Below are 26,064 nucleotides of genomic sequence, written 5' to 3'. Positions count from 1 at the left end.
GAGTGTAGCAGATTTTGAAAGAGAAATTGACAATATGTCCATGCACTCAGCCCCGGATCCAGACTCGTGGAATTCAATATTTATAACGAAATGCAAAGTGCCAGTAGCACAGGCACTCAGTATAGTGTGGAGGAAGAGCTTGGACATGGGAGAGGTACCAGATGCGCTGAAAGCAGCAGACATAGCCCCTCTACACAAGGGAGGAAGCAAAGCATTGGCAAAGAATTGTAGACCAGTTACACTAACGTCCCACATAATAAAAGTATTTGAGAGAGTGATCAGGAGTCAGATCACTAGATTCATGGAAACCAATGACCTCCACAATCCAGGCCATCATGGATTTAGAACAGGAAGATCATGCCTCTTACAGCTACTTGACCATTATGACAAAATCACTGAGGCATTAGAAGAAAAACAATGCAGATGTTGTATACACAGATTTTGCAAAGGCATTCGACAAATGTGACCATGGAGTGATTGCACACAAAATGAGGTAATGGGTTTAACTGGTAAAGTAGGACGCTGGATACTTAATTTCCTGTCGAACAGAACACGGAGTAACAGTCAATCAAGAAAAATCGAGTCCGAGCGCAGTTAATAGCTCTGTACCTCAAGGTACAGTCCTTGCACCACTGCTATTCCTTATTCTCATGTCAGATATAGAAAAAAATACAAGTCACGGCTTCGTGTCATCCTTTGCAGATGATACAAAAATCAGCATGAAAATTACCTCTGCTTAAGTCAGTGAAAAACTACAAACAGACCTTAAGAAATTTTTCGATTGGGCTGCAGAAAATAACATGATGTTTAACGGCGATAAATGCCAGGTACTCAGAAACGGCAAAAATGAGGATCTGAAACATAATATAGGGTACAAAACACAATCGAATCTGCCCATAGTAGGAAAACAGCATGTGAAGGATTTGGGAATAGTGATGTCCGACGACCTAACGTTTAGGGAGCATAAACAAGCAAGTATTGCGTCAGCCAGAAAAATGATAGGATGGATTACGTGAACCTTCAAGTACAGAGATCCCATCACAATGGTTGTACTCTTCAAATCACTTGTGTGGTCCAGTCTTGAGTACTGCTCAGTACTCACTTCCCCCCTTTAGACCAGGAGAGATTTCTGAAATAGAGGAAATATAGAGAACATATAAGGCACGCATAGACGAGATAAAGCACCTAAATTATTGGCATTGTCTCAAAGCTCTCCAAATATACTCACTAGAAAGGAGAAGAGAGAGATACCAAATAATATACACATGGAAAATACTGGAGGGACAGGTCCCAAATCTGCACAGTAAAATAACAACGTACTGGAGTGAACAGTATGGAAGAAAATGCAGAATAGAACCAGTGAAGAGCAGAGGTGCCATAGGCACAATCAGAGAACACTGTATGAACATCAGAGGTCCACGGTTGTTCAACGTCCTCCCAGTGAGCATAAGAAATATTGTCGGAACAACCGTGGACATCTTCAAGAAAAAACTAGATATTTTTTTCAAAGAGTGCCGGACCAACCAGGCTGTGATGGGTTTGTTGGATTGTGGGCCGCTCCAAGGTTGACCAAATTCTCACAATATTTGGTCAACAGCCTGGTTGACCAAATTCTCACAAATCAAGCCTGGCCTCGGGCCGGGCTTGAGGAATAGAAAAACTCCCTTAACCCCATCAAGAAGGTATCCTGTGAGTGAACACATTGCCAATTGTGACAGTATTGGGCAGCACCACGCACCCTCTGAGTGAACACACCGCCATAGTGACAGTATTGGGCAGCGCCACTCATCCTGTGAGTGAACACACCGCCATAGTGACAGTATTGGGCAGTACCACTCATCCTCTGAGTGAACACACCGCCATAGTAACAGTATTGGGCAGCGCCACTCATCCTGTGAGTGGACACACCATCATAGTGACAGTATTGGGCAGCGCTACTCATCCTGTGAGTGAACACACCGCCATAGTAACAGTATTGGGCAGTGCTACTCACCCTGTGAGTGGACACACTGTCATAGCAGCATGTACAACACTCCCCAATAGGAAGGAAACCAGCAGGGTTGTTCATCCTGTCACTTGTACCCAGATACAGCTGGGACTTGCTTAACTGTCTCAAGTGAACAGCTCCTCAAACAAGAAGATTAACATCCATCAACACTAAAAAGCTTACGTTATCTTACAGGTGCAAAATGGGGGAATCTTTTAAGAACAGTATCAATATTTGACAAATAGTGTTTTCCTAACCTAATTTTCCTGAAAGATGAAAGGAGGAAAGATCTGGTGAAGCAGACTTTTAGCTGGGACCCGGGGAGGGGGGAGGGAGGAGCAGGAGGCCAAGACTGGTGTGGCCTCGGGGGGAGTGACTGGGCATTCCACGCGGCGCCTGGTCCACACTCGCCCACCCAATCGTGGGTACCCAACCCCACCCGTGGGTACACCACCAGCTGTGGGAGTGGGGCGTCTCATCTTGGGGCACCAGCTGTGGGAGCGGGGCATCTCATCTTGGGCCACCAGCTGTGGGAGTGGGGCGTCTCATCTTGGGCCACCAGCTGTGGGAGTGGGGCATCTCATCTTGGGCCACCAGCTGTGGGAGTGGGGTGTCTCATCTTGGGCCACCGGCTGTGGGAATCAAATATCAATATTTGATAAATAGCGTTTTCCTAACTCTAACAATGTGGGGATTTTTATTCAACACATATTTCTAATGTCTCTCAGGTATTCACATTCTCGTAGATAGTGGTCAAGGCGATGTCCATCACTCTCATCACAGATTCTGCAACTTCGCTGATCACTTGTTGTTTCCATTCCGAAACTCCATGGATATTTGTATCCAAGACGGATTCTCGCTATTACTGTTTCTCTCCCGCGTCCTCCTCCTCTTCGTCCATATTGATTGGGATTGCCAGCTGCAACCATATTGTACCGTCGTACAGATTCACTGGTTTGTGCTTCTATCCTCCTTTCCTCAGTTACCTTGTCATGGTGATGTTGCCAGACAATACCTCTAATTTTTAGAAGGGTCTTGGGTTTGACGTATTCAATATGATCTCCTTCAGCGCCTTCAGCAGCCAGCACATCTGCTCGTTCATTTCCACATATTCCAACATTGGAGAGGATCCACAGAAACGAAACGACTCTTCCCTGATTGGTAAGTACCCCCACAGCTCTCTTGATTTCAGCGACTATCCCAAGATTTTATGCCCGATTTTTACTTAGACTTTGCAGTGCTTCTTTTGAGTCAGTGCAGATCACTGCACCATTAGTGTTTCGTTCAAGGAATCTTAATGTCATAACAATGGCAGTTAGCTCTGCTTGCGTTGAAGAGGCATAGTTCTCAATACGTGCTTTTTCTTCATTTGTGCGTTGAAAAGTGTATCCTTAATTACAGTGTATGTTGCACCAGCCCTGCCATTGACAGGATTAGATGACCCATCAGTATAGATTTCATCTATTTAATTTCAGGCTTCCTCGAGACAATTGTGCCTCATTTCTTGTGCTATCATGTTGGATTTTTTCGTTGCCATTTCAGTGACGATAATCCTGCAAGAGTCATCCTCCCAGGGAGGTAACCTCTCTACAGGCATGAACTCACGGATTTGCTCAAGCAGGTGAAGTTCTTAGTGGTAGCAGACTGATCTGTGTTGTTATTTTTTGCTTCTCCTGTTTCCTCCTGTTAGCAGCACAGAAATTTTTTTCTTGGCAATATCATTAAAATAGGGATCTCTGGCTATCTTAATTGCAAGCATAGCATTCAGTTCCTTAATTCTGCTTTTAATACTGGGGAGGGACAGCTCCTCTCATAGATTAGACGTTTTGGCAGTTCTTGGAACTCCAAGAATGAGTGTCATGGCTTCATTTTGTTTGCTTTCGAGCCTTTTCATGTCGTTTTGGCAGTAGGTGCACAAAACTGTTGCGGCATAGTCTATGACGGAGCGCACATATGCTGTGTACATCATTTTAAGCACAGCAATAGAGGCTCCATGTCCATTCCAGGTCATAGCTTTCAGTGCCCTGAGTCGACTTTTGCATATTCTTATAGGTTGGTTAAGCCCCTATTTATTTCCCTTGTAAGAGCCGACAGTGACGCCAAGGTACCATTAGTGGTCAACCCATTCAAGTGTTACACCATTAATTTGAAGTTCTTCATTTTCTGCCCGCTTGTGATGAGAATTTGCTTTTGTCTTGTTTGTGGAGAGTGAAACAGAGTTCAACACATTTCCTGCCAAGAAGTTCAACGGACTATTTAATTTTTCCCAAGGTGGGGATTGTATTAGAACATCATCTGCATATCCCAATTGTTTTGGTCCTTCCGAAAAATCAATATTTGCAATGGTGTTCATAAGAACATTGAATAGTGTGGGCTTAAGACCCCGTCTTGGGGGGTTCCGAGTTCCATACTCATTGTTCTTGAGACTGCTCCATAGAAGCAAACCTTGGCTTTCCTCCCTGTGAGGTAGTCTTCAACCCATTTCATGAGTTTTTCCTTGACACCCATGCATGCAAGCTCGTCTAGGATCGCAGTCCCTTGTTCTTTGTCGAAGGCTCCTTTGATGTCAACAAATACAGAGTATTTGTATTTACAGCTACACAGCCAAAATTATTTACTAATCTCACAGCTAGGTACAGAGTACCTAGCAGTGTCATTAGCCAAATAATTAACTATACAGTTTGCTGTGCTCCGTCCTTTATTAACAAATCCATTGATCCCCTACCCTTGTCTGCCTATTTTGTGCAACAGTCGGTTTAGGATGATTCTTTCAAGCATCTTGCAAGTGCATGACATGTGACTCATAGATCTGTAATTACCAGGGTCATGACACTGAGAGGTAAACACTGAGTGGAATATACTCTGAGGTAAACACTGTGAGGTAAACACTGAAGTATACACTGTGAGGTATACACTGTGAGGTATACACTGTGAGGTAAACACTGTGAGGTAAACACTGTGAGGTCAACACTGTGAGGTAAACACTGTGAGGTATACACTGTGAGGTAAACACTGCGAGGTATACATTGTGAGGTATACACTCTGAGGTAAACACTGTGAGGAAATCACTGTGAGGTAAACACGGTGAGGTAAACACTGTGAAGTATACACTGAGGTAAACACTGTGAGGTAAACACTGAGGTAAACGCTGTGAGGTAAACACTGTGAGGTAAACACTGTGAAGTATACACTGAGGAACACACTGTGAGGTATACACTGAGGTATACACTGTGAGGTATACACTGTGAGGTATACACTGTGAGGTAAACACTCTGAGGTAAACACTGTGAGGTATACAATGTGAAGTAAACACTGTGAGGTATACACTGTGAGGTGTACACTGTGAGGTATACACTGTGAGGTGTACACTGTGAGGTGTACACTGAGGTATACACTGTGAGGTATACCCTGAGGTACACACTGTGAAGTAAACACTGTGAGGTGTATACTGTGAGGTATACACTGAGGTATACACTGTGAGGTATTGTTACGGCCCTTTGGGTCACAACTGGGTTCTTCTCTGATGTTATTAGAGTTTGGGTATCCGGCCCCAAGTTAGTAGTGGCTTTCAAGGGGTGCGTTTCGTAACGCAAGTAAATTAAAGGGGAAAGGGATACAAATGCACTAATTTAAATATCTTATTTCACCACCACCATAAATAAATATATAAACTGTCACATGGGGGGTATAAATACACAATGTACAGAATCATCTTCCTCTGAAGACACGGGATGCTCTACGGTGCTCACGATGAGTAGCCCTGGTTCTCTTCGTCGAGGCCCACGATGAATCCTCTGATTCTTTCAGCAAATCTACCCCGGCCACAGGCCAGCCAAATAACAGTCCCACTGAAGGCACCGTCGTGGAGGCCTTCAACCACAAATCCAGCCTGTAGCTGGCAGGTTCCGATCAGCTCCGCTGAGTAGGCCACTCCACGATCAATACTAGGGTTGCGAGCCCTAGGCAGGAGCCTCGTGTGATTCCGCAGATCACTCTCCTCACCACAGTGGCTAGTCTCTTCCACCAGCCAGCCCCCAGATAAGACGAATCCTGGTACTGCCACGTCACAGGCAGGCTAACACACTCAACAGTGCCCGTCCGGGGGTGACTCACAGCTTCTGCAGCAAACACGTAGAGAGACTATGGCTGCCATGGGTAGACTGCCCCATCGTCCAATACAGCAGTCCCAGGTCGACTCTGTAATCAAACACGTCATTAGTACTGGTGACACTCTAGGGCACCTCACTTACAGGCTTAGACACAAACGTCCACCTATCCACTCCATAGATGGTGTTGCTGTCTAAGCGCCACCTCAACAGAGGTCAGCAGCAGCTATGTTACGAGCTGATTAAGATGGGAATCCAGCCCCTGTGGCCGGTATATCCCGTCCTCGCTAGATGGCGTTGTCCCTTTGGAGGGGGTTTCGGGAGCTGACTCACCGATGGCGTGGTCGTCACAGCCCCGTGCTACGACGCTGGGCTCGGGTCCGTAACAGGTATACACTGTGAGGTATACACTGAGGTATATACTGTGAGGTAAACACTGTGAGGTATACACTGTGAGGTATTCACTGTGAGGTATACACTGTAAGGTATACACAGTGAGGTATACACTGTGAGGTATACACTGTGAGGCATACACAGTGAGGTACACAGTGAGGTAAACACTGTGAGGTATACACTGTAAGGTATACACTGTGAGGTAAACACTGTGAGGTATACACTGTGAGGTATACACTGAAGTATACACTGTGAGGTAAACACTGTGAGGTAAACACTGTGAGGTAAACACTGTGAGGTAAACACTGTAAAGTGTACACTGTGAGGTATACACTGTGAGGTATACACTGAGGTATACACTGAGAGGTATACACTGTGAGGTAAACACTGTAAGGTGTACACTGTGAGGTATACACTGTGAGGTATACACTGTGAGGTATACACTGAGGTATACACTGAGATATACACTGAGGTAAACACTGTAAGGTATACACTGTGAGGTAAACACTGTGAGGTAAACACTGAGGTAAACACTGTGAGGTAAACACTGTGAGGTAAACACTGTAAGGTATACACTGTGAGGTAAACACTGTGATGTAAACACTGTGAGGTAAGCACTCTGAGTTAAACACTGTGAGGTATACACTGTGAGGTATACACTGTGAGGTAATCACTGAGGTATACACTGAGATATACACTGATGTATACACTGTGAGGTATACACTGAGGTATACACTGTGAGGTAAACACTGAGGTACACACTGTGAGGTAAACACTGTAAGGTATACACTGTGAGGTATACACTGTGAGGTAAACACTGAGGTAAACACTGTGAGGTAAACACTGTGAGGTAAACACTGCGAGGTAAACACTGTGATGTAAACACTGTGAGGTATACACTGTGAGGTAAACACTGTGAGGTAAACACTGTGAGGTAAACACTGTTTGGTAAACACTGTGAGGTAAACACTGTGAGGTATACACTGAGGTAAACTCTGTGAGGTAAACACTGTTAGGTAAACACTGTGAGGTAAACACTGTGAGGAAAACACTGAGGTAAACACTGTGAGGTAAACACTGTGAGGTATACACTGAGGTAAACACTGTGAGGTAAACACTGTGAGGTAAACACTGTGAGGTAAACACTGTGAGGTAAACACTGTGAAGTATACACTGAGGTATACTCTGAGATATACACTGAGGTAAACACTGTAAGGTATACACTGTGAGGTAAACACTGTGAGGTAAACACTGAGGTAAGCACTGTGAGGTAAAAACTGTGAGGTAAACACTGTAAGGTATACACTGTGAGGTATACACTGTGAGGTAATCACTGAGGTATACACTGAGGTATACACTGAGGTATACACTGAGGTATACACTGAGGTATACACTGAGATATACACTGAGGTATACACTGTGAGGTATACACAGAGGTATACACTGTTAGGTAATCACTGAGATATACACTGAGGTATACACTGTGAGGTATACACTGTGAGGTAAGCACTGAGGTAAACACTGAGGTAAACACTGTGAGGTAAACACTGTGAGGTAACACTGTGAGGTAAACACTGAGGTAAACACTGTGAGGTACACACTGTGAGGTAAACACTGTGAGGTAAACACTGTGAGGTGTACACTGTGAGGTAAACACTGTGAGGTAAACACTGTGAGGTAAACACTGTAAGGTATACACTGTGAGGTAAACACTGTGATGTAAACACTGTGAGGTAAGCACTCTGAGTTAAACACTGTGAGGTATACACTGTGAGGTATACACTGTGATGTAATCACTGAGGTATACACTGAGGTATACACTGAGATATACACTGATGTATACACTGTGAGGTATACACTGAGGTATACACTGTGAGGTAAACACTGAGGTACACACTGTGAGGTAAACACTGTAAGGTATACACTGTGAGGTATACACTGTGAGGTAAACACTGAGGTAAACACTGTGAGGTAAACACTGTGAGGTAAACACTGTGAGGTAAACACTGTGATGTAAACACTGTGAGGTATACACTGTGAGGTAAACACTGTGAGGTAAACACTGTGAGGTAAACACTGTTAGGTAAACACTGTGAGGTAAACACTGTGAGGTATACACTGAGGTAAACTCTGTGAGGTAAACACTGTTAGGTAAACACTGTGAGGTAAACACTGTGAGGAAAACACTGAGGTAAACACTGTGAGGTAAACACTGTGAGGTATACACTGAGGTAAACACTGTGAGGTAAACACTGTGAGGTAAACACTGTGAAGTATACACTGAGGTATACTCTGAGATATACACTGAGGTAAACACTGTAAGGTATACACTGTGAGGTAAACACTGTGAGGTAAACACTGAGGTAAGCACTGTGAGGTAAAAACTGTGAGGTAAACACTGTAAGGTATACACTGTGAGGTATACACTGTGAGGTAAACACTGTGAGGTAAACACTGTGAGGTAAGCACTCTGAGTTAAACACTGTAAGGTATACACTGTGAGGTATACACTGTGAGGTAATCACTGAGGTATACACTGTGAGGTAATCACTGAGGTATACACTGAGGTATACACTGAGGTATACACTGAGATATACACTGAGGTATACACTGTGAGGTATACACTGTGAGGTATACACTGTGAGGTATACACTGTTAGGTAATCACTGAGATATACACTGAGGTATACACTGTGAGGTATACACTGTGAGGTAAGCACTGAGGTAAACACTGAGGTAAACACTGTGAGGTAAACACTGTGAGGTAACACTGTGAGGTAAACACTGAGGTAAACACTGTGAGGTACACACTGTGAGGTAAACACTGTGAGGTAAACACTGTGAGGTGTACACTGTGAGGTAAACACTGTGAGGTAAACACTATGAGGTAAACACTGTGAGGTATACACTGTGAGGTAAACACTGTGAGGTAAACACTGTGAGGTATACACTGTGAGGTAAACACTGTGAGGTAAACACTGTGAGGTATGTACTGTGAGATAAACACTGTGAGGTATACACTATGCGGTAAACACTGTGAGGTAAATACTGTGTGGTATACACTGTGAGGTAAACACTGTGAGGTAAACACTGTGAGGTATACACTGTGAGGTATGCACTGTGAGGTATACACTGTGAGGTATACACTGTGAGGTAAACACTGTGAGGTATACACTGTGAGGTAAACACTGTGAGGTATACACTGTGAGGTAAACACTGAGGTATACACTGCGAGGTAAACACTGTGAGGTAAACACTGTGAGGTATACACTGTGAGGTATACACTGTTAGGTATACACTGAGATATACACTGAGGTAAACACTGTAAGGTATACACTGTGAGGTACACACTGTGAGGTAAACACTGTGAGGAAAACACTGAGGTAAACACTGTGAGGTAAACACTGTGAGGTAAACACTGTGAGGTAAACACTGTGAGGTATACACTGAGGTAAACACTGTGAGGTAAACACTGTGAGGTAAACACTGTGAGGTAAACACTGTGAGGTAAACACTGGGAGGTATACACTGTGAGGTATACACTGAGGTATACACTGAGATATACACTGAGGTAATCACTGTAAGGTATACACTGTGAGGTAAACACTGAGGTAAGCACTGTGAGGTAAACACTGTGAGGTAAACACTGTAAGGTATACACTGTGAGGTAAACACTGTGATGTAAACACTGTGAGGTAAGCACTCTGAGTTAAACACTGTGAGGTATACACTGTGAGGTATACACTGTGAGGTAATCACTGAGGTATACACTGAGGTATACACTGAGGTATACACTGAGATATACACTGATGTATACACTGTGAGGTATACACTGAGGTATACACTGTGAGGTAAACACTGAGGTACACACTGTGAGGTAAACACTGTAAGGTATACACTGTGAGGTATACACTGTGAGGTAAACACTGAGGTAAACACTGTGAGGTAAACACTGTGAGGTAAACACTGTGATGTAAACACTGTGAGGTATACACTGTGAGGTAAACACTGTGAGGTAAACACTGTGAGGTAAACACTGTTAGGTAAACACTGTGAGGTAAACACTGTGAGGTATACACTGAGGAAAACTCTGTGAGGTAAACACTGTGAGGTAAACAATGTGAGGAAAACACTGAGGTAAACACTGTGAGGTAAACACTGTGAGGTAAACACAGTGAGGTATACACTGAGGTAAACACTATGAGGTAAACACTGTGAGGTAAACACTGTGAGGTAAACACTGTGAGGTAAACACTGTGAAGTATACACTGAGGTATACTCTGAGATATACACTGAGGTAAACACTGTAAGGTATACACTGTGAGGTAAACACTGTGAGGTAAATACTGAGGTAAGCACTGTGAGGTAAACACTGTGAGGTAAACACTGTAAGGTATACACTGTGAGGTATACACTGTGAGGTAAACACTGTGAGGTAAACACTGTGAGGTAAGCACTCTGAGTTAAACACTGTAAGGTATACACTGTGAGGTATACACTGTGAGGTAATCACTGAGGTATACACTGAGGTATACACTGAGGTATACACTGAGGTATACACTGAGGTATACACTGAGGTATACACTGAGATATACACTGAGGTATACACTGTGAGGTATACACTGAGGTATACACTGTGAGGTATACACTGTGAGGTATACACTGTTAGGTAATCACTGAGATATACACTGAGGTATACACTGTGAGGTATACACTGTGAGGTAAGCACTGAGGTAAACACTGAGGTAAACACTGTGAGGTAAACACTGTGAGGTAACACTGTGAGGTAAACACTGAGGTAAACACTGTGAGGTACACACTGTGAGGTAAACACTGTGAGGTAAACACTGTGAGGTGTACACTGTGAGGTAAACACTGTGAGGTATACACTGTGAAGTAAACACTGTGAGGTAAACAGTGTGAGGTATACACTGTGAGGTAAACACTGTGAGGTAAACACTGTGAGGTATGCACTGTGAGATAAACACTGTGAGGTATACACTATGCGGTAAACACTGTGAGGTAAATACTGTGTGGTATACACTGTGAGGTAAACACTGTGAGGTAAACACTGTGAGGTATACACTGTGAGGTATGCACTGTGAGGTATACACTGTGAGGTATACACTGTGAGGTAAACACTGTGAAGTATACACTGCGAGGTAAACACTGTGAGGTATACACTGTGAGGTAAACACTGAGGTATACACTGCGAGGTAAACACTGTGAGGTAAACACTGTGAGGTATACACTGTGACGTATACACTGTGAGGTATACACTGAGATATACACTGAGGTAAACACTGTAAGGTATACACTGTGAGGTACACACTGTGAGGTAAACACTGAGGTAAACACTGTGAGGTAAACACTGTAAGGTATACACTGTGAGGTAAACACTGAGGTAAATACTGTGAGGTAAACACTGTGAGGTAAACACTGTGAGGTAAACACTGTGAGGTAAACACTGTAAGGTATACACTGTGAGGTATACACTGTGAGGTAAACACTGAGGTAAACACTGTGAGGTAAACACTGTGAGGTAAACACTGTGAGGTAAACACTGTGAGGTATACACTGTGAGGTAAACACTGTGAGGTAAACACTGTGAGGTAAACACTGTTAGGTAAACACTGTGAGGTAAACACTGTGAGGTATACACTGAGGTAAACTCTGTGAGGTAAACACTGTGAGGTAAACACTGTGAGGTAAACACTGTGAGGAAAACACTGAGGTAAACACTGTGAGGTAAACACTGTGAGGTAAACACTGTGGGGTATACACTGAGGTAAACACTGTGAGGTAAACACTGTGAGGTAAACACTGTGAGGTATACACTGTGCGGTATACACTGAGGTATACACTGAGATATACACTGAGGTAAACACTGTAAGGTATACACTGTGAGGTAAACACTGTGAGGTAAACACTGAGGTAAGCACTGTCAGGTAAACACTGTGAGGTAAACACTGTAAGGTATACACTGTGAGGTATACACTGTGAGGTAAACACTGTGAGGTAAACACTGTGAGGTAAGCACTCTGAGTTAAACACTGTAAGGTATACACTTTGAGGTATACACTGTGAGGTAATCACTGAGGTATACACTGAGGTATACACTGAGGTATTCACTGAGATATACACTGAGGTATACACTGTGAGGTATACACTGAGGTATACACTGAGGTATACACTGAGGTATACACTGTTAGGTAATCACTGAGATATACACTGAGGTATACACTGTGAGGTATACACTGTGAGGTAAGCACTGAGGTAAACACTGAGGTAAACACTGTGAGGTAAACACTGTGAGGTAACACTGTGAGGTAAACACTGAGGTAAACACTGTGAGGTACACACTGTGAGGTAAACACTGTGAGGTGTACACTGTGAGGTAAACACTGTGAGGTAAACACTGTGAGGTATACACTGTGAGGTAAACACTGTGAGGTAAACACTGTGAGGTATGCACTGTGAGATAAACACTGTGAGGTATACACTATGCGGTAAACACTGTGAGGTAAATACTGTGTGGTATACACTGTGAGGTAAACACTGTGAGGTATACACTGTGAGGTACACACTGTGAGGTAAACACTGAGGTAAACACTGTGAGGTAAACACTGTAAGGTATACACTGTGAGGTAAACACTGAGGTAAACACTGTGAGGTAAACACTGTGAGGTAAACACTGTGAGGTAAACACTGTGAGGTAAACACTGTAAGGTATACACTGTGAGGTATACACTGTGAGGTAAACACTGAGGTAAACACTGTGAGGTAAACACTGTGAGGTAAACACTGTGAGGTAAACACTGTGAGGTATACACTGTGAGGTAAACACTGTGAGGTAAACACTGTGAGGTAAACACTGTTAGGTAAACACTGTGAGGTAAACACTGTGAGGTATACACTGAGGTAAACTCTGTGAGGTAAACACTGTGAGGTAAACACTGTGAGGAAAACACTGAGGTAAACACTGTGAGGTAAACACTGTGAGGTAAACACTGTGAGGTATACACTGAGGTAAACACTGTGAGGTAAACACTGTGAGGCAAACACTGTGAGGTATACACTGTGCGGTATACACTGAGTTATACACTGAGATATACACTGAGGTAAACACTGTAAGGTATACACTGTGAGGTAAACACTGTGAGGTAAACACTGAGGTAAGCACTGTCAGGTAAACACTGTGAGGTAAACACTGTAAGGTATACACTGTGAGTTATACACTGTGAGGTAAACACTGTGAGGTAAACATTGTGAGGTAAGCACTCTGAGTTAAACACTGTAAGGTATACACTTTGAGGTATACACTGTGAGGTAATCACTGAGGTATACACTGAGGTATACACTGAGGTATTCACTGAGATATACACTGAGGTATACACTGTGAGGTATACACTGAGGTATACACTGTTAGGTAATCACTGAGATATACACTGAGGTATACACTGTGAGGTATACACTGTGAGGTAAGCACTGAGGTAAACACTGTGAGGTAAACTCTGTGAGGTAACACTGTGAGGTAAACACTGAGGTAAACACTGTGAGGTACACACTCTGAGGTAAACACTGTGAGGTAAACACTGTGAGGTGTACACTGTGAGGTAAACACTGTGAGGTAAACACTGTGAGGTAAACACTGTGAGGTAAACACTGTGAGGTATACACTGTGAGGTAAACACTGTGAGGTAAACACTGTGAGGTATGCACTGTGAGATAAACACTGTGAGGTATACACTATGCGGTAAACACTGTGAGGTAAATACTGTGTGGTATACACTGTGAGGTAAACACTGTGAGGTAAACACTGTGAGGTATACACTGTGAGGTATGCACTGTGAGGTATACACTGTGAGGTAAACACTGTGAGGTATACACTGTGAGGTAAACACTGTGAGGTATACACTGTGAGGTAAACACTGAGGTATACACTGCGAGGTAAACACTGTGAGGTAAACACTGTGAGGTATATACTGTAAGGTATACACTGTGAGGTATACACTGTGAGGTAAACACTGAGGTAAACACTGTGAGGTAAACACTGTGAGGTAAACACTGTGAGGTATACACTGTGAGGTAAACACTGTGAGGTAAACACTGTGAGGTAAACACTGTTAGGTAAACACAGTGAGGTAAACACTGTGAGGTATACACTGAGGTAAACTCTGTGAGGTAAACACTGTGAGGTATACACTGTGGGGTAAACACTGTGAGGAAAACACTGAGGTAAACACTGTGAGGTAAACACTGTGAGGTAAACACTGTGAGGTATACACTGAGGTAAACACTGTGAGGTAAACACTGTGAGGTAAACACTGTGAGGTATACACTGTGAGGTATACACTGAGGTATACACTGAGATATACACTGAGGTAAACACTGTAAGGTATACACTTTGAGGTAAACACTGTGAGGTAAACACTGAGGTAAGCACTGTCAGGTAAACACTGTGAGGTAAACACTGTAAGGTATACACTGTGAGGTATACACTGTGAGGTAAACACTGTGAGGTAAACACTGTGAGGTAAGCACTCTGAGTTAAACACTGTAAGGTATACACTTTGAGGTATACACTGTGAGGTAATCACTGAGGTATACACTGAGGTATACACTGAGGTATTCACTGAGATATACACTGAGGTATACACTGTGAGGTATACACTGAGGTATACACTGAGGTATACACTGAGGTATACACTGAGGTATACACTGTTAGGTAATCACTGAGATATACACTGAGGTATACACTGTGAGGTATACACTGTGAGGTAAGCACTGAGGTAAACACTGAGGTAAACACTGTGAGGTAAACACTGTGAGGTAACACTGTGAGGTAAACACTGAGGTAAACACTGTGAGGTACACACTGTGAGGTAAACACTGTGAGGTAAACACTGTGAGGTGTACACTGTGAGGTAAACACTGTGAGGTAAACACTGTGAGGTAAACACTGTGAGGTAAACACTGTGAGGTATACACTGTGAGGTAAACACTGTGAGGTAAACACTGTGAGGAATGCACTGTGAGATAAACACTGTGAGGTATACACTATGCGGTAAACACTGTGAGGTAAATACTGTGTGGTATACACTGTGAGGTAAACACTGTGAGGTAAACACTGTGAGGTATACACTGTGAGGTATGCACTGTGAGGTATACACTGTGAGGTATACACTGTGAGGTAAACACTGTGAGGTATACACTGTGAGGTAAACACTGTGAGGTATACACTGTGAGGTAAACACTGAGGTATACACTGCGAGGTAAACACTGTGAGGTAAACACTGTGAGGTATATACTGTAAGGTATACACTGTGAGGTATACACTGAGATATACACTGAGGTAAACACTGTAAGGTATACACTGTGAGGTACACACTGTGAGGTAAACACTGAGGTAAACACTGTGAGGTAAACACTGTAAGGTATACACTGTAAGGTAAACACTGAGGTAAACACTGTGAGGTAAACACAGTGAGGTAAACACTGTGAGGTAAACACTGTGAGGTAAACACTGTGAGGTATACACTGTGAGGTAAACACTGTGAGGTAAACACTGTGAGGTAAACACTGTGAGGTAAACACCGTGAGGTATACACTGAAGTAAACTCTGTGAGGTAAACACTGTGAGGTAAACACAGTGAGTTATACACTGTGAGATATACACTGAGGAAAACACTGAGGTAAACACTGTGAGGTAAACACTGTGAGGTAAACACTGTGAAGTATACACTGAGGTAAACACTGTGAGGTAAACACTGTAAGGTAAACACTGTGACGTAAACACTGTGAGGTAAACACTGTGAGGTAAACACTGTGTGGTATGCACTGTACGGTAAACACTGTGAGGTAAAGACTGTGAGGTAAACACTGAGGTAAACACTGTGAGTTAAACACTGTGAGGTAAACACTGTGAGGTAAACACTGAGGTAAACACTGTGAGGTAAACACTGTGAGGTAAACACTGTGAGGTATACACTGTGCGGTAAACACTGTGAGGTAAACACTGTGAGGTAAACACTGAGGAAAACACTGTGAGGTAAACACTGTGAGGTAAATACTGTGAGGTATACACTGTGAGGTAAACACTGTGAGGTAAACACTGAAGTAAACACTGTGAGGTAAACACTGAGGTAAACACACACGGGATGAATGGGTGCAGCAGCCCCGGACTTCCGGCCTCCGTGTGCTGGTGTAGGTGGCGGGGAGAGTTGGGGTCGTACTACTAATACTACGTATTACATGACATTTTCGGATGTGTGAGTTGAGTTTGGACTCTCAACTTGTGGATATGTCGATGTTCAAGATGTCAAGGAACTGTTTATTTTGTGATGTATTAAGGATGACAACACTGAGAGGACATGATGCAGCAGGAGTGAGTGCACGGATGGTGTCTCGACAGTGCTCGCAGCTCCATCTGGAGACTTGACACTTGTCAACCATGAAAATCCTTCACTGGGTGGGATACTCGCCATGATTCACGGGAGTGTTGGAGCACCCAGCACATCACCAGCACGGATGGTCAACACTCTGGTGCTCACTCTCAATAGGCATCGTGCTCCCTCCGTTGGGTGATCTTAGTGAAGTTCTTCTTTAACAATCTTAGAGATGAGGTGGCAACCCAATGCCACCAACATTATGAAGTCACTGCAGAAGATGTCATCATCTTAGTGGTCAAGGCAGAGACCACAAAGCTCCTTAACTACCTTGTTAAGCAGTTCGAGTGATGCTTCACACACAAGCACCAGTTAAATTACCCAGACCTTGACTAGGGATGTAATTTTATTTTTCTTTGTTAAATAATATACAATATAAAGATCATATTTACATCAATTTAGAAGGGAAAATGCGACATTTATATAGAGTTTGTATAATTCTCAGTAAACCAGTTTTTCATATCAACACAGAGCATGAGCCGTAAACCCCAGATGTAATAGCTGATCCTTCCTAGCAATACCTTCACTACTTTGTCCACTAAGTAACCCTCCAGCCTGCCTATCCACTGAGTAAACCTCCCGCCTGCCTATCCACTGAGTAACCCTCCAGCTTGCCTATTCACTAAGTAATCTTCCAGCCTGCCTATCCGCTAAGTAACCCTCCAGCCTTCCTATCCACTGAGTAACCCTTCAGCCTGCCTAACCGCTAAGTAACCCTCCAGCCTGCCTATCCAATGAGTAACTCTCCAGCCTGCCTAACCGCTAAGTAACCCTCCAGCCTGCCTATCCACTTAGTAACTCTCCAGCCTGCCTATCCGCTAAGTTACCCTCCAGGCTGCCTATCCACTAAGTAACTCTCCAGCCTGCCTATCCACTGAGTAACTCTCCAGCCTGCCTATCCACTAAGTAACCCTCCAACCTGACTATCCACTGAGCAACCCTCCAGTTTGCCTATCCACTAAGTAACCCTCCAGCCTGCCTATCCACTGAGTAACCCTCCAGCCTGCCTATCCACTAAGTAACCCTCCAGCCTGCCTATCTACTAAGTAACCCTCCAACCTGCCTATCCAATGAGCAACCCTCCAGCCTGCCTATCCACTAGGTAACCCTCCAACCTGCCTATCCTCTAAGTAACGCTCCAGCCTGCCTATCCACTAACCCTCCAGCCTGCCTATCCACTAACCCTCCAACCTGCCTATTCACTGAGCAACCCTCCACCCTCCAACCTACCTATCCACTGAGTTACCCTCCAGCCTGCCTATCCACTAAGTAACCCTTCAACCTACCTATCCACTAAGTAACCCTCCAACCTGCCTATCCACTAGGTAACCCTCCATCCTGCCTATCCACTGAGCAACCCTCCACCCTGCCTATCCACTAAGTCCCCCTCCAACCTACCTATCCAATGAGCAACCCTCCAGCCTGCCTATCCACTAAGTATCCCTCCAGCCAGCCTATCCACTAAGTAACCCTCCAACCTGCCTATCCACTGAGCAACCCTCCACCCTGCCTATCCACTAAGTAACCCTCCAACCTACCTATCCAATGAGCAACCCTCCAGCCTGCCTATCCACTAAGTAACCCTCCAACCTACCTATCCACTAAGTAACCCTCCAACCTGCCTATCCACTGAGCAACCCTCCAGCCTGCCTATCCACTGAGTAACCCTCCCGCTTGCCTATTCACTGAGTAACCCTCCAGCCTGCCTATTCACTAAGTAACCTTCCAGCCTGCCTATCCGCTAAGTAACCCTCCAGCCTGCCTATCCACTGAGTAACCCTCCAGCCTGCCTAACCGCTAAGTAACCCTCCAGCCTGCCTATCCACTGAGCAACCCTCCAGCCTGCCTATCCACTAAGTATCCCTCCAGCCAGCGTATCCACTAAGTAACCCTCCAACTTCCTATCCACTGAGCAACCCTCCACCCTGCCTATCCACTAAGTAACCCTCCAACCTACCTATCCAATGAGCAACCCTCCAGCCTGCCTATCCACTAAGTAACCCTACAGCCAGCCTATCCACTAAGTAACCCTCTAACCTGCCTATCCACTAAGTAACCCTCCAACCTGCCTATCCACTGAGCAACCCTCCACCCTGCCTATCCACTAAATAACCCTCCATCCTACCTATCCAATGAGCAACCCTCCAGCCTGCCTATCCACTAAGTAACCCTCCAACCTACCTATCCACTAAGTAACCCTCCAACCTGCCTATCCACTGAGCAACCCTCCAGCCTGCCTATCCACTTGGTAACCCTCCAACCTGCCTATCCTCTAAGTAACCCTCCAGCCTGCCTATCCATGAAGTAACCCTCCAGCCTGCCAATCCACATACACAAAGGGATGTAATTAAATGCAAAATAGCTGACGTCAGCACATAGCTGTAGGAAACTTTTGGTGGCGTCCAAACGCAACACTTCAGCGAAAGATGAATTACAACTCCAATGTGAAAGTTTTAGTTGAAGTAAGTTATTATGAGGCGACCCAACCGTGGAGAGTGGCACAGTTGTGGCACAGTTGTGGTTGTGAATGTGAGCCAGTAAGTAATTATCAAAAGAAGGCACCAAACAACTTTCCAAGTAGAACTTTCAGAGTAGAACTTTCAGAGTAAAACTTTCAGAGTAGAACTAGCATCGTTGAGAGTATTGGGCGGTGTTGCTATGGGGAGATACGCAGCGGCTGGGGCTGCCAAGTTTGGGTTCACTCCTATACTGCGTGCTGGAGGTCACTGGCAGGGTGCAAGCTGGTCGTGGCCAGGCCAGCGCCCTGCAGGTGTGCACGACACGCAACACCGCCCACGAATTCTTGCCCTATTACAAAACTTCCAGGGAAGTTTTGTGTTGTGAAAATGTTACTGTTATTGCCATATTTGGGCAGTGTGGAGTACCGTATAGTTGAGAAATATGTCATTATGACTTGTAATGTGCCTTTGCTCACGAATAATATTGGCCAGGACGGGGTGGGGGGTATAACTAAAGGGCCTAAACAAGCAGCAGAATGGTTGAGGTTATCGTTCTCTGCGTGACTGACGGGCGAATAATGTGGCGGTAAAGAAAATACCACAGTAACCGGCCAGTGTGGTGATTTTTCACTGGAGACTTGAGGCCGGGATATAAAGGTCAAGGAGCACATCTACACTATAAAACAATGCTTGTGAAGGTAAAGATCCCCCCCACATACCGTTCCAGTCTCCCCCCCTCCCACACCGTTCCTGTCTCCGCCCCCACACCGTTCCTGTCTCACCCTACACACCGTTCCTGTCTCCCCCCCACACACCGTTCCTGTCTCCCCACACACCGTTCCTGTCTCCGCCCCCCACACCGTTCCTGTCTCACCCTACACACCGTTCCTGTCTCCCCCCACACACCGTTCCTGTCTCCCCCCACACCGTTCCTGTCTCTCCCACACACCGTTCCTGTCTCCCCCACACACTCTTCCTGTCTCCCCCTACACACCGTTCCTGTCTCTCCCCCCCCCCCAACACCGTTCCTGTCTCTCCCTCCCCACACCGTTCCTGTCTCTCCACCCCACACACCGTTCCAGTCTCCCCCCACACACCGTTCCTGTCTCTCTCACACACACCGTTCCTGTCTCTCCCACACACCGTTCCTGTCTCTCCCACACACACTGTTCCTGTCTTCCCCCACCACATACCGTTCCTGTCTCTCCCACACACCGTTCCTGTCTCCCCCACACACCGTTCCTGTCTCTCCCACACACACCGTTCCTGTCTCCCCCACACACCGTTCCTGTCTTTCCCACACACACCGTTCCTGTCGTCCCCCACCATACACCGTTCCTGTCTCTCCCACACACCGTTCCAGTCGCCCCCACACACCGTTCCTGTCTCTCCCACACACCGTTCCTGTCTCCACCACACACCGTTCCTGTCTCTCCCCCCCCCACACCGTTCCTTTCTCTCCCACACACACCGTTCCTGTCTCCCCTACACACCGTTCCTGTCTCCCCACATATACCGTTCCTATCTCCACCCACACCGTTCCTGTCTCACACACACACCGTTCCTGTCTCTCCCTCCACACACCGTTCCTGTCTCTCCCCCACATACCGTTCCTGTCTCTCTCACACACACCGTTCCTCTCTCCCCCACACACCGTTCCTGTCTTCCCCACACACCGTTCCTGTCTCTCTCACACACACTGTTCCTCTCTACCCCACACACCGTTCCTGTCTTCCCCACACACCGTTCCTGTCTCTCTCTCACACACCGTTCATCTCTCCCCCACACACCGTTCCTGTCTTCCCCACACACCGTTCTTGTCTCTCCCCCACACACCGTTCCTGTCTCTCTCACACACACCGTTCCTCTCTCCCCCACACACCGTTCCTGTCTTCCCCCACCACACACCGTTCCTGTCTCTTCCACACACACACCGTTCCTGTCTCTTCCACACACACACCGTTCCTGTCTTCCCCCACCACACACCGTTCCTGTCTCCCCTACACACCGTTCCTGTCTCTCCCACACACACCGTTACTGTCTTTCCCCATCACACACCGTTACTGTCTTTCCCACAAACCGTTCCTCTCTTCCTCACACAACGTTCCTGTCTCTCCCCACACACCGTTCCTGTCTTTCCCCACCACTCACCGTTCCTGTCTCTTCCCCCCACACACCGTTACTGTCTCCCCCTAACACACCGTTCCTGTCTCCCCCACACACCGTTTTTTTGTCTCCCCCTCACACCGTTCCTGTCTCCCTCCCCCACACACCGTTCCTGTCTCCCCCACACACCGTTTCTGTCTCCCCCCACACACCGTTCCTGTCTCCCCCACACACCGTTTCTGTCTCCCCCCTCACACCGTCCCTGTCTCTCCCACTCACGCCGTTCCTCTCTCCTTGACACACCGTTCCTGTCTCCGCCACACATCGTTCCTGTCTCCCCCCCCCACACACACCGTTACTGTCTTCCCCACACACCGTTCCTGTTTCTCCCCCCACACACCGCTCCTGTCTCCCCCCACACCGTTCTTGTCTCCCCCCACACACACTATTCCTGTCTTCCCCACATACACCGTTCCTTCCCCCCCCCCACACACCGTTCCTTTCTCCACACACATCGTTCCTGTATCTCCCCCGCACACCGTTCCTATCTCTCCCCCACACACTGTTCCTGTCTCCCCCCCCCCCACACACACACCGTCCCTGTCTCTCCCACATACACCGTTCCTTTCTCCCCCCACCACACACCTTTCCTGTCTCTCCCACACACACCGTTCCTGTCTTCCCCCAACACACACCGTTCCTGTCCCTCCCACACACATCTTTCCTGTCTCCCCCCCACCACACCCCGTTCCTGTCTCTCCCACACACACCGTTTCTCTCTCCCCCCACACACCGTTCCTGTCTTTCCCACACACCGTTCCTGTCTCCCCCCACACACCGTTTCAGTCTCCCCCAAACATCGTTCTTGTCTCTCCCACACACACCGTTCCTTGTCTCCCCGCACCACACACCGTTCCTGTCTCTCCCACACACACCGTTCCTCTCTCCCCCAAACACCGTTCCTGTCTACCCTACACACACCGTCCCTGTCTCTTCCACACACACCCTTCCTCCCTCCCCCACACACCGTTCCTGTCTCTCCCTACACACCGTTTCTGTCTCCCCCCACACACCTCTCCTGACTCCCCCCACACACACCGTTCCTGTCTCTCCCACACACCGTTCCTCTCTCCCCCACATACACCATTCCTGTCTCCCCCCACACACCGTTCCTGTCTTTCCCACACACACCGTTCCTGTTTTCCCCCACCACACACCGTTCCTGTCCCTCCCACACACCGTTTCTCTCTCCCCCCACACACCGTTCCTGTCTCTCATCCACACACTGTTCTTGTCTCTCACCCACACACCGTTCCTGTCTCTCATCCACATACCGTTCCTGTCACTCATCCACACACTGTTCCTGTTTCCCCCCACACACCGTTCCTGTCTCCCTCTCACACCGTTCCTGTCTTCCCCACACACCGTTCCTGTCTTTCCCCACCACACACCGTTCCTATCTCTCCCACATACACCGTTCCTTGTCTCCCCGCACCACACACCATTCTTGTCTGTCCCATGCACACCGTTCCTCTCTCCCCCAAACACCGTTCCTGTCTCCCCCCACACACCGATCCTGTCTCTCTCACAAACACCGTTCTTCTTTCCCCCTACACACCGTTCCAGTCTCTCCCACACACCGTTTCTGTCTCCCCCACACACCGTTCCTGTCTCCCCCCCACACACCGTTCCTGTCTCTCATCCGTACACCGTTCCTGTCTCTCTCTTCCACACATTGTTCCTGTCTTCCCCACACCATTCCTCTCTCCCACCACACCGTTCATGTCTCCCCACACACCATTCCTGTCTACCCCACTCATCGTTCCTGTCTCCCACATAACACACACACCGTTCCTGACTCTCCCACCACACACCGTTCCTGCCCCCCCCCCCTGTTACGGCCACAGTGGGTCGCAACAGGGTTCTTTTCGGGTGGTTCTAAAGTTCTGGTATCCGGCTCCAAATAAGTAGTGGCTTTCGAGGAGTGAGCTCGGCAATGCAAGTAAAACAAAATACACTTCATAAAATGTCGATATATTTTACATATGATAACTTTTTCCATCACCTCGTAAATAATCCTCACAAAAGTATTAGTACACCTAATATGTACAAAAGTGTCTCATGGAACACTAATCGCTCTTCAATGCTGGCGATCCAGTCTTGTAAGCTATAGTGTTTCCTCATCCGTAGAACGATCCTTATCAGGTACCGGGAAACAACAATGAGTCTACCCCTGGCCACGGGCCAGCCAAACCAGTCTCACTAAGAGCTTCCTCGTGAAGGCACACAATCACAGTCCAGCCCGGTGTTGGCAGATACCTTCAGCTTCGCGTTGCTGGGCCACTTCACGTGCAAATACTAGGGTAGCGAGCCCTAGGCAGGAGCTTCGTGCATCTCGCTGGTTAATCTCCTCTTCAGCACGTTAGTCAGTCGTCTCTTCTATTAGCCAGCCACGGGTGCGGCGAATCCCGTCTCTGCCACTCCACAGGAAGACAGTAGAACACTTCACAGTTCTCTTCCGGCGGCGGCTCACTGCTTCCGTAAAGCAGACTGGTGTAGTGACCTTGGCTGCCCAGGGTAGACTGACCTCGTATCACAGCAGCCCTACGTCGGCTCTGTAAATACAGACACTTCATCAGTACACTTGGACACTAGGAAATAGCACTTACCGACCCTGCATAAACGTACACCATTTCGCTCAATAAATGCGCTGATTTTCTATGCGCCACCTCACAATAGGTCAGCCTCAGCTACCTCTCGAGTCTGGCTGGTAAAGTCCTGTCACTAATAAATGGCGTCGTCCAAGTTGTGGAGGTTTCGGGAGCGGACTCACAGATGGCGTTGATGTCGCTGCTCCACGCTCCGACGGTAGAGTTGGGTTCGTTCGTACCTGTCTCTCATGCACACACCGTTCCTTTCTCTCCCCCACACCGTTCCTGTCTAACACCCCACACCATTCCTATCTCCCCCACATACACCATTCCTGTCTCCCCCACACACCGTTCCTGTCTCTCCCACACACATCTTTCCTGCCTTTCCCACCACACACCGTTCCTGTCTCTCCCACACACACCATTCCATGTCTCCCCGCACCACACACCGTTCCTGTCTCTCCCACACACACCGTTCCTCTCTCCCCCAAACACCGTTCCTGTCTACCCTACACACACCGTCCCTGTCTCTCCCACACACACCCTTCCTCCCTCCCCCACACACCATTCCTGTCTCTCCCTACACACCGTTTCTGTCTCCCCCCACACACCGTTCCTGTCTCCCCCCCACACACACCGTTCCTGTCTCTCCCACACACCGCTCCTCTCTCCCCCACATACACCATTCCTGTCTCCCCCCACACACCGTTCCTGTCTTTCCCACACACACCGTTCCTGTTTTCCCCCACCACACACCGTTCCTGTCCCTCCCACACACCGTTTCTCTCTCCCCCCACACACCGTTCCTGTCTCTCATCCACACACCGTCCTTGTCTCTCACCCACACACCGTTCCTGTCTCTCATCCACATACCGTTCCTGTCATTCATCCACACACTGTTCCTGTTTCCCCCCACACACCGTTCTTGTCTCCCTCTCACACCGTTCCTGTCTTCCCCACACACCGTTCCTGTCTTTCCCCACCACACACCGTTCCTGTCTCTCCCACATACACCGTTCCTTGTCTCCCCGCACCACACACCATTCCTGTCTGTCCCATGCACACCGTTCCTCTCTCCCCCAAACACCGTTCCTGTCTCCCCCCACACACCGTTCCTCTCTCTCTCACAAACACCGTTCTTCTTTCCCCCCATACACCGTTCCTGTCTCTCATACACACCGTTTCTGTCTCCCCCACACACCGTTCCTGTCTCCCCCCCACACACCGTTCCTGTCTCTCATCCGTACACCGTTCCTGTCTCTCTCTTCCACACATTGTTCCTGTCTCCCCCACACCATTCCTCTCTCCCACCACACCGTTCATGTCTCCCCACACACCATTCCTGTTTCCCCCACTCATCGTTCCTGTCTCCCACATAACACACACACCGTTCCTGTCTCTCCCACCACACACCGTTCCTCTCTCCCCCAAACACCGTTCCTCTCTCCCCCCACACACCGTTCCTCTCTCTCTCACAAACACCGTTCTTCTTTCCCCCCATACACCGTTCCTGTCTCTCATACACACCGTTTCTGTCTCCCCCACACACCGTTCCTCCTGTCTCCCCCCCACACACCGTTCCTGTCTCTCATCCGTACACCGTTCCTGTCTCTCTCTTCCACACATTGTTCCTGTCTCCCCCACACCATTCCTCTCTCCCACCACACCGTTCATGTCTCCCCACACACCATTCCTGTTTCCCCCACTCATCGTTCCTGTCTCCCACATAACACACACACCGTTCCTGTCTCTCCCACCACACACCGTTCCTGCCCCCCCCCTGTTACGGCCACAGTGGGTCACAACAGGGTTCTTTCCGGGTGGTTCTAAAGTTCTGGTATCCGGCTCCAAGTAAGTAGTGGCTTTCAAGGAGTGAGCTCGGCAATGCAAATAAAACAAAATACACTTCATAAAA

At 47.1% G+C, this 26,064-nt stretch overlaps 2 protein-coding genes across 2 annotated transcripts in view; one reads left to right on the top strand and one right to left on the bottom strand.

The window, feature by feature from the left end:
• The window catches only part of LOC123751416 (alpha-2-macroglobulin-like), a 622,101-nt gene that overhangs the window by 21,993 nt on the left and 574,044 nt on the right, over positions 1-26,064 (top strand).
• Positions 1-26,064, bottom strand: part of LOC138349720 (alpha-1-inhibitor 3-like) — a 259,543-nt gene that overhangs the window by 20,857 nt on the left and 212,622 nt on the right. Inside the window, exon 27 of the mRNA XM_069314610.1 lies at positions 4,433-4,545. Coding sequence (XP_069170711.1) covers positions 4,433-4,545 — 113 coding nt within the window. The remainder of the gene's footprint in view (positions 1-4,432; positions 4,546-26,064) is intronic.

The sequence above is a fragment of the Procambarus clarkii genome, chromosome 79, assembly GCF_040958095.1.
Source record: "Procambarus clarkii isolate CNS0578487 chromosome 79, FALCON_Pclarkii_2.0, whole genome shotgun sequence".
In the NCBI taxonomy this organism is placed as follows: domain Eukaryota; kingdom Metazoa; phylum Arthropoda; class Malacostraca; order Decapoda; family Cambaridae; genus Procambarus; species Procambarus clarkii.
The sequence above is the reverse complement of the archived record's forward strand: the minus strand, read 5'-3'. Positions and strand labels throughout refer to the sequence as shown.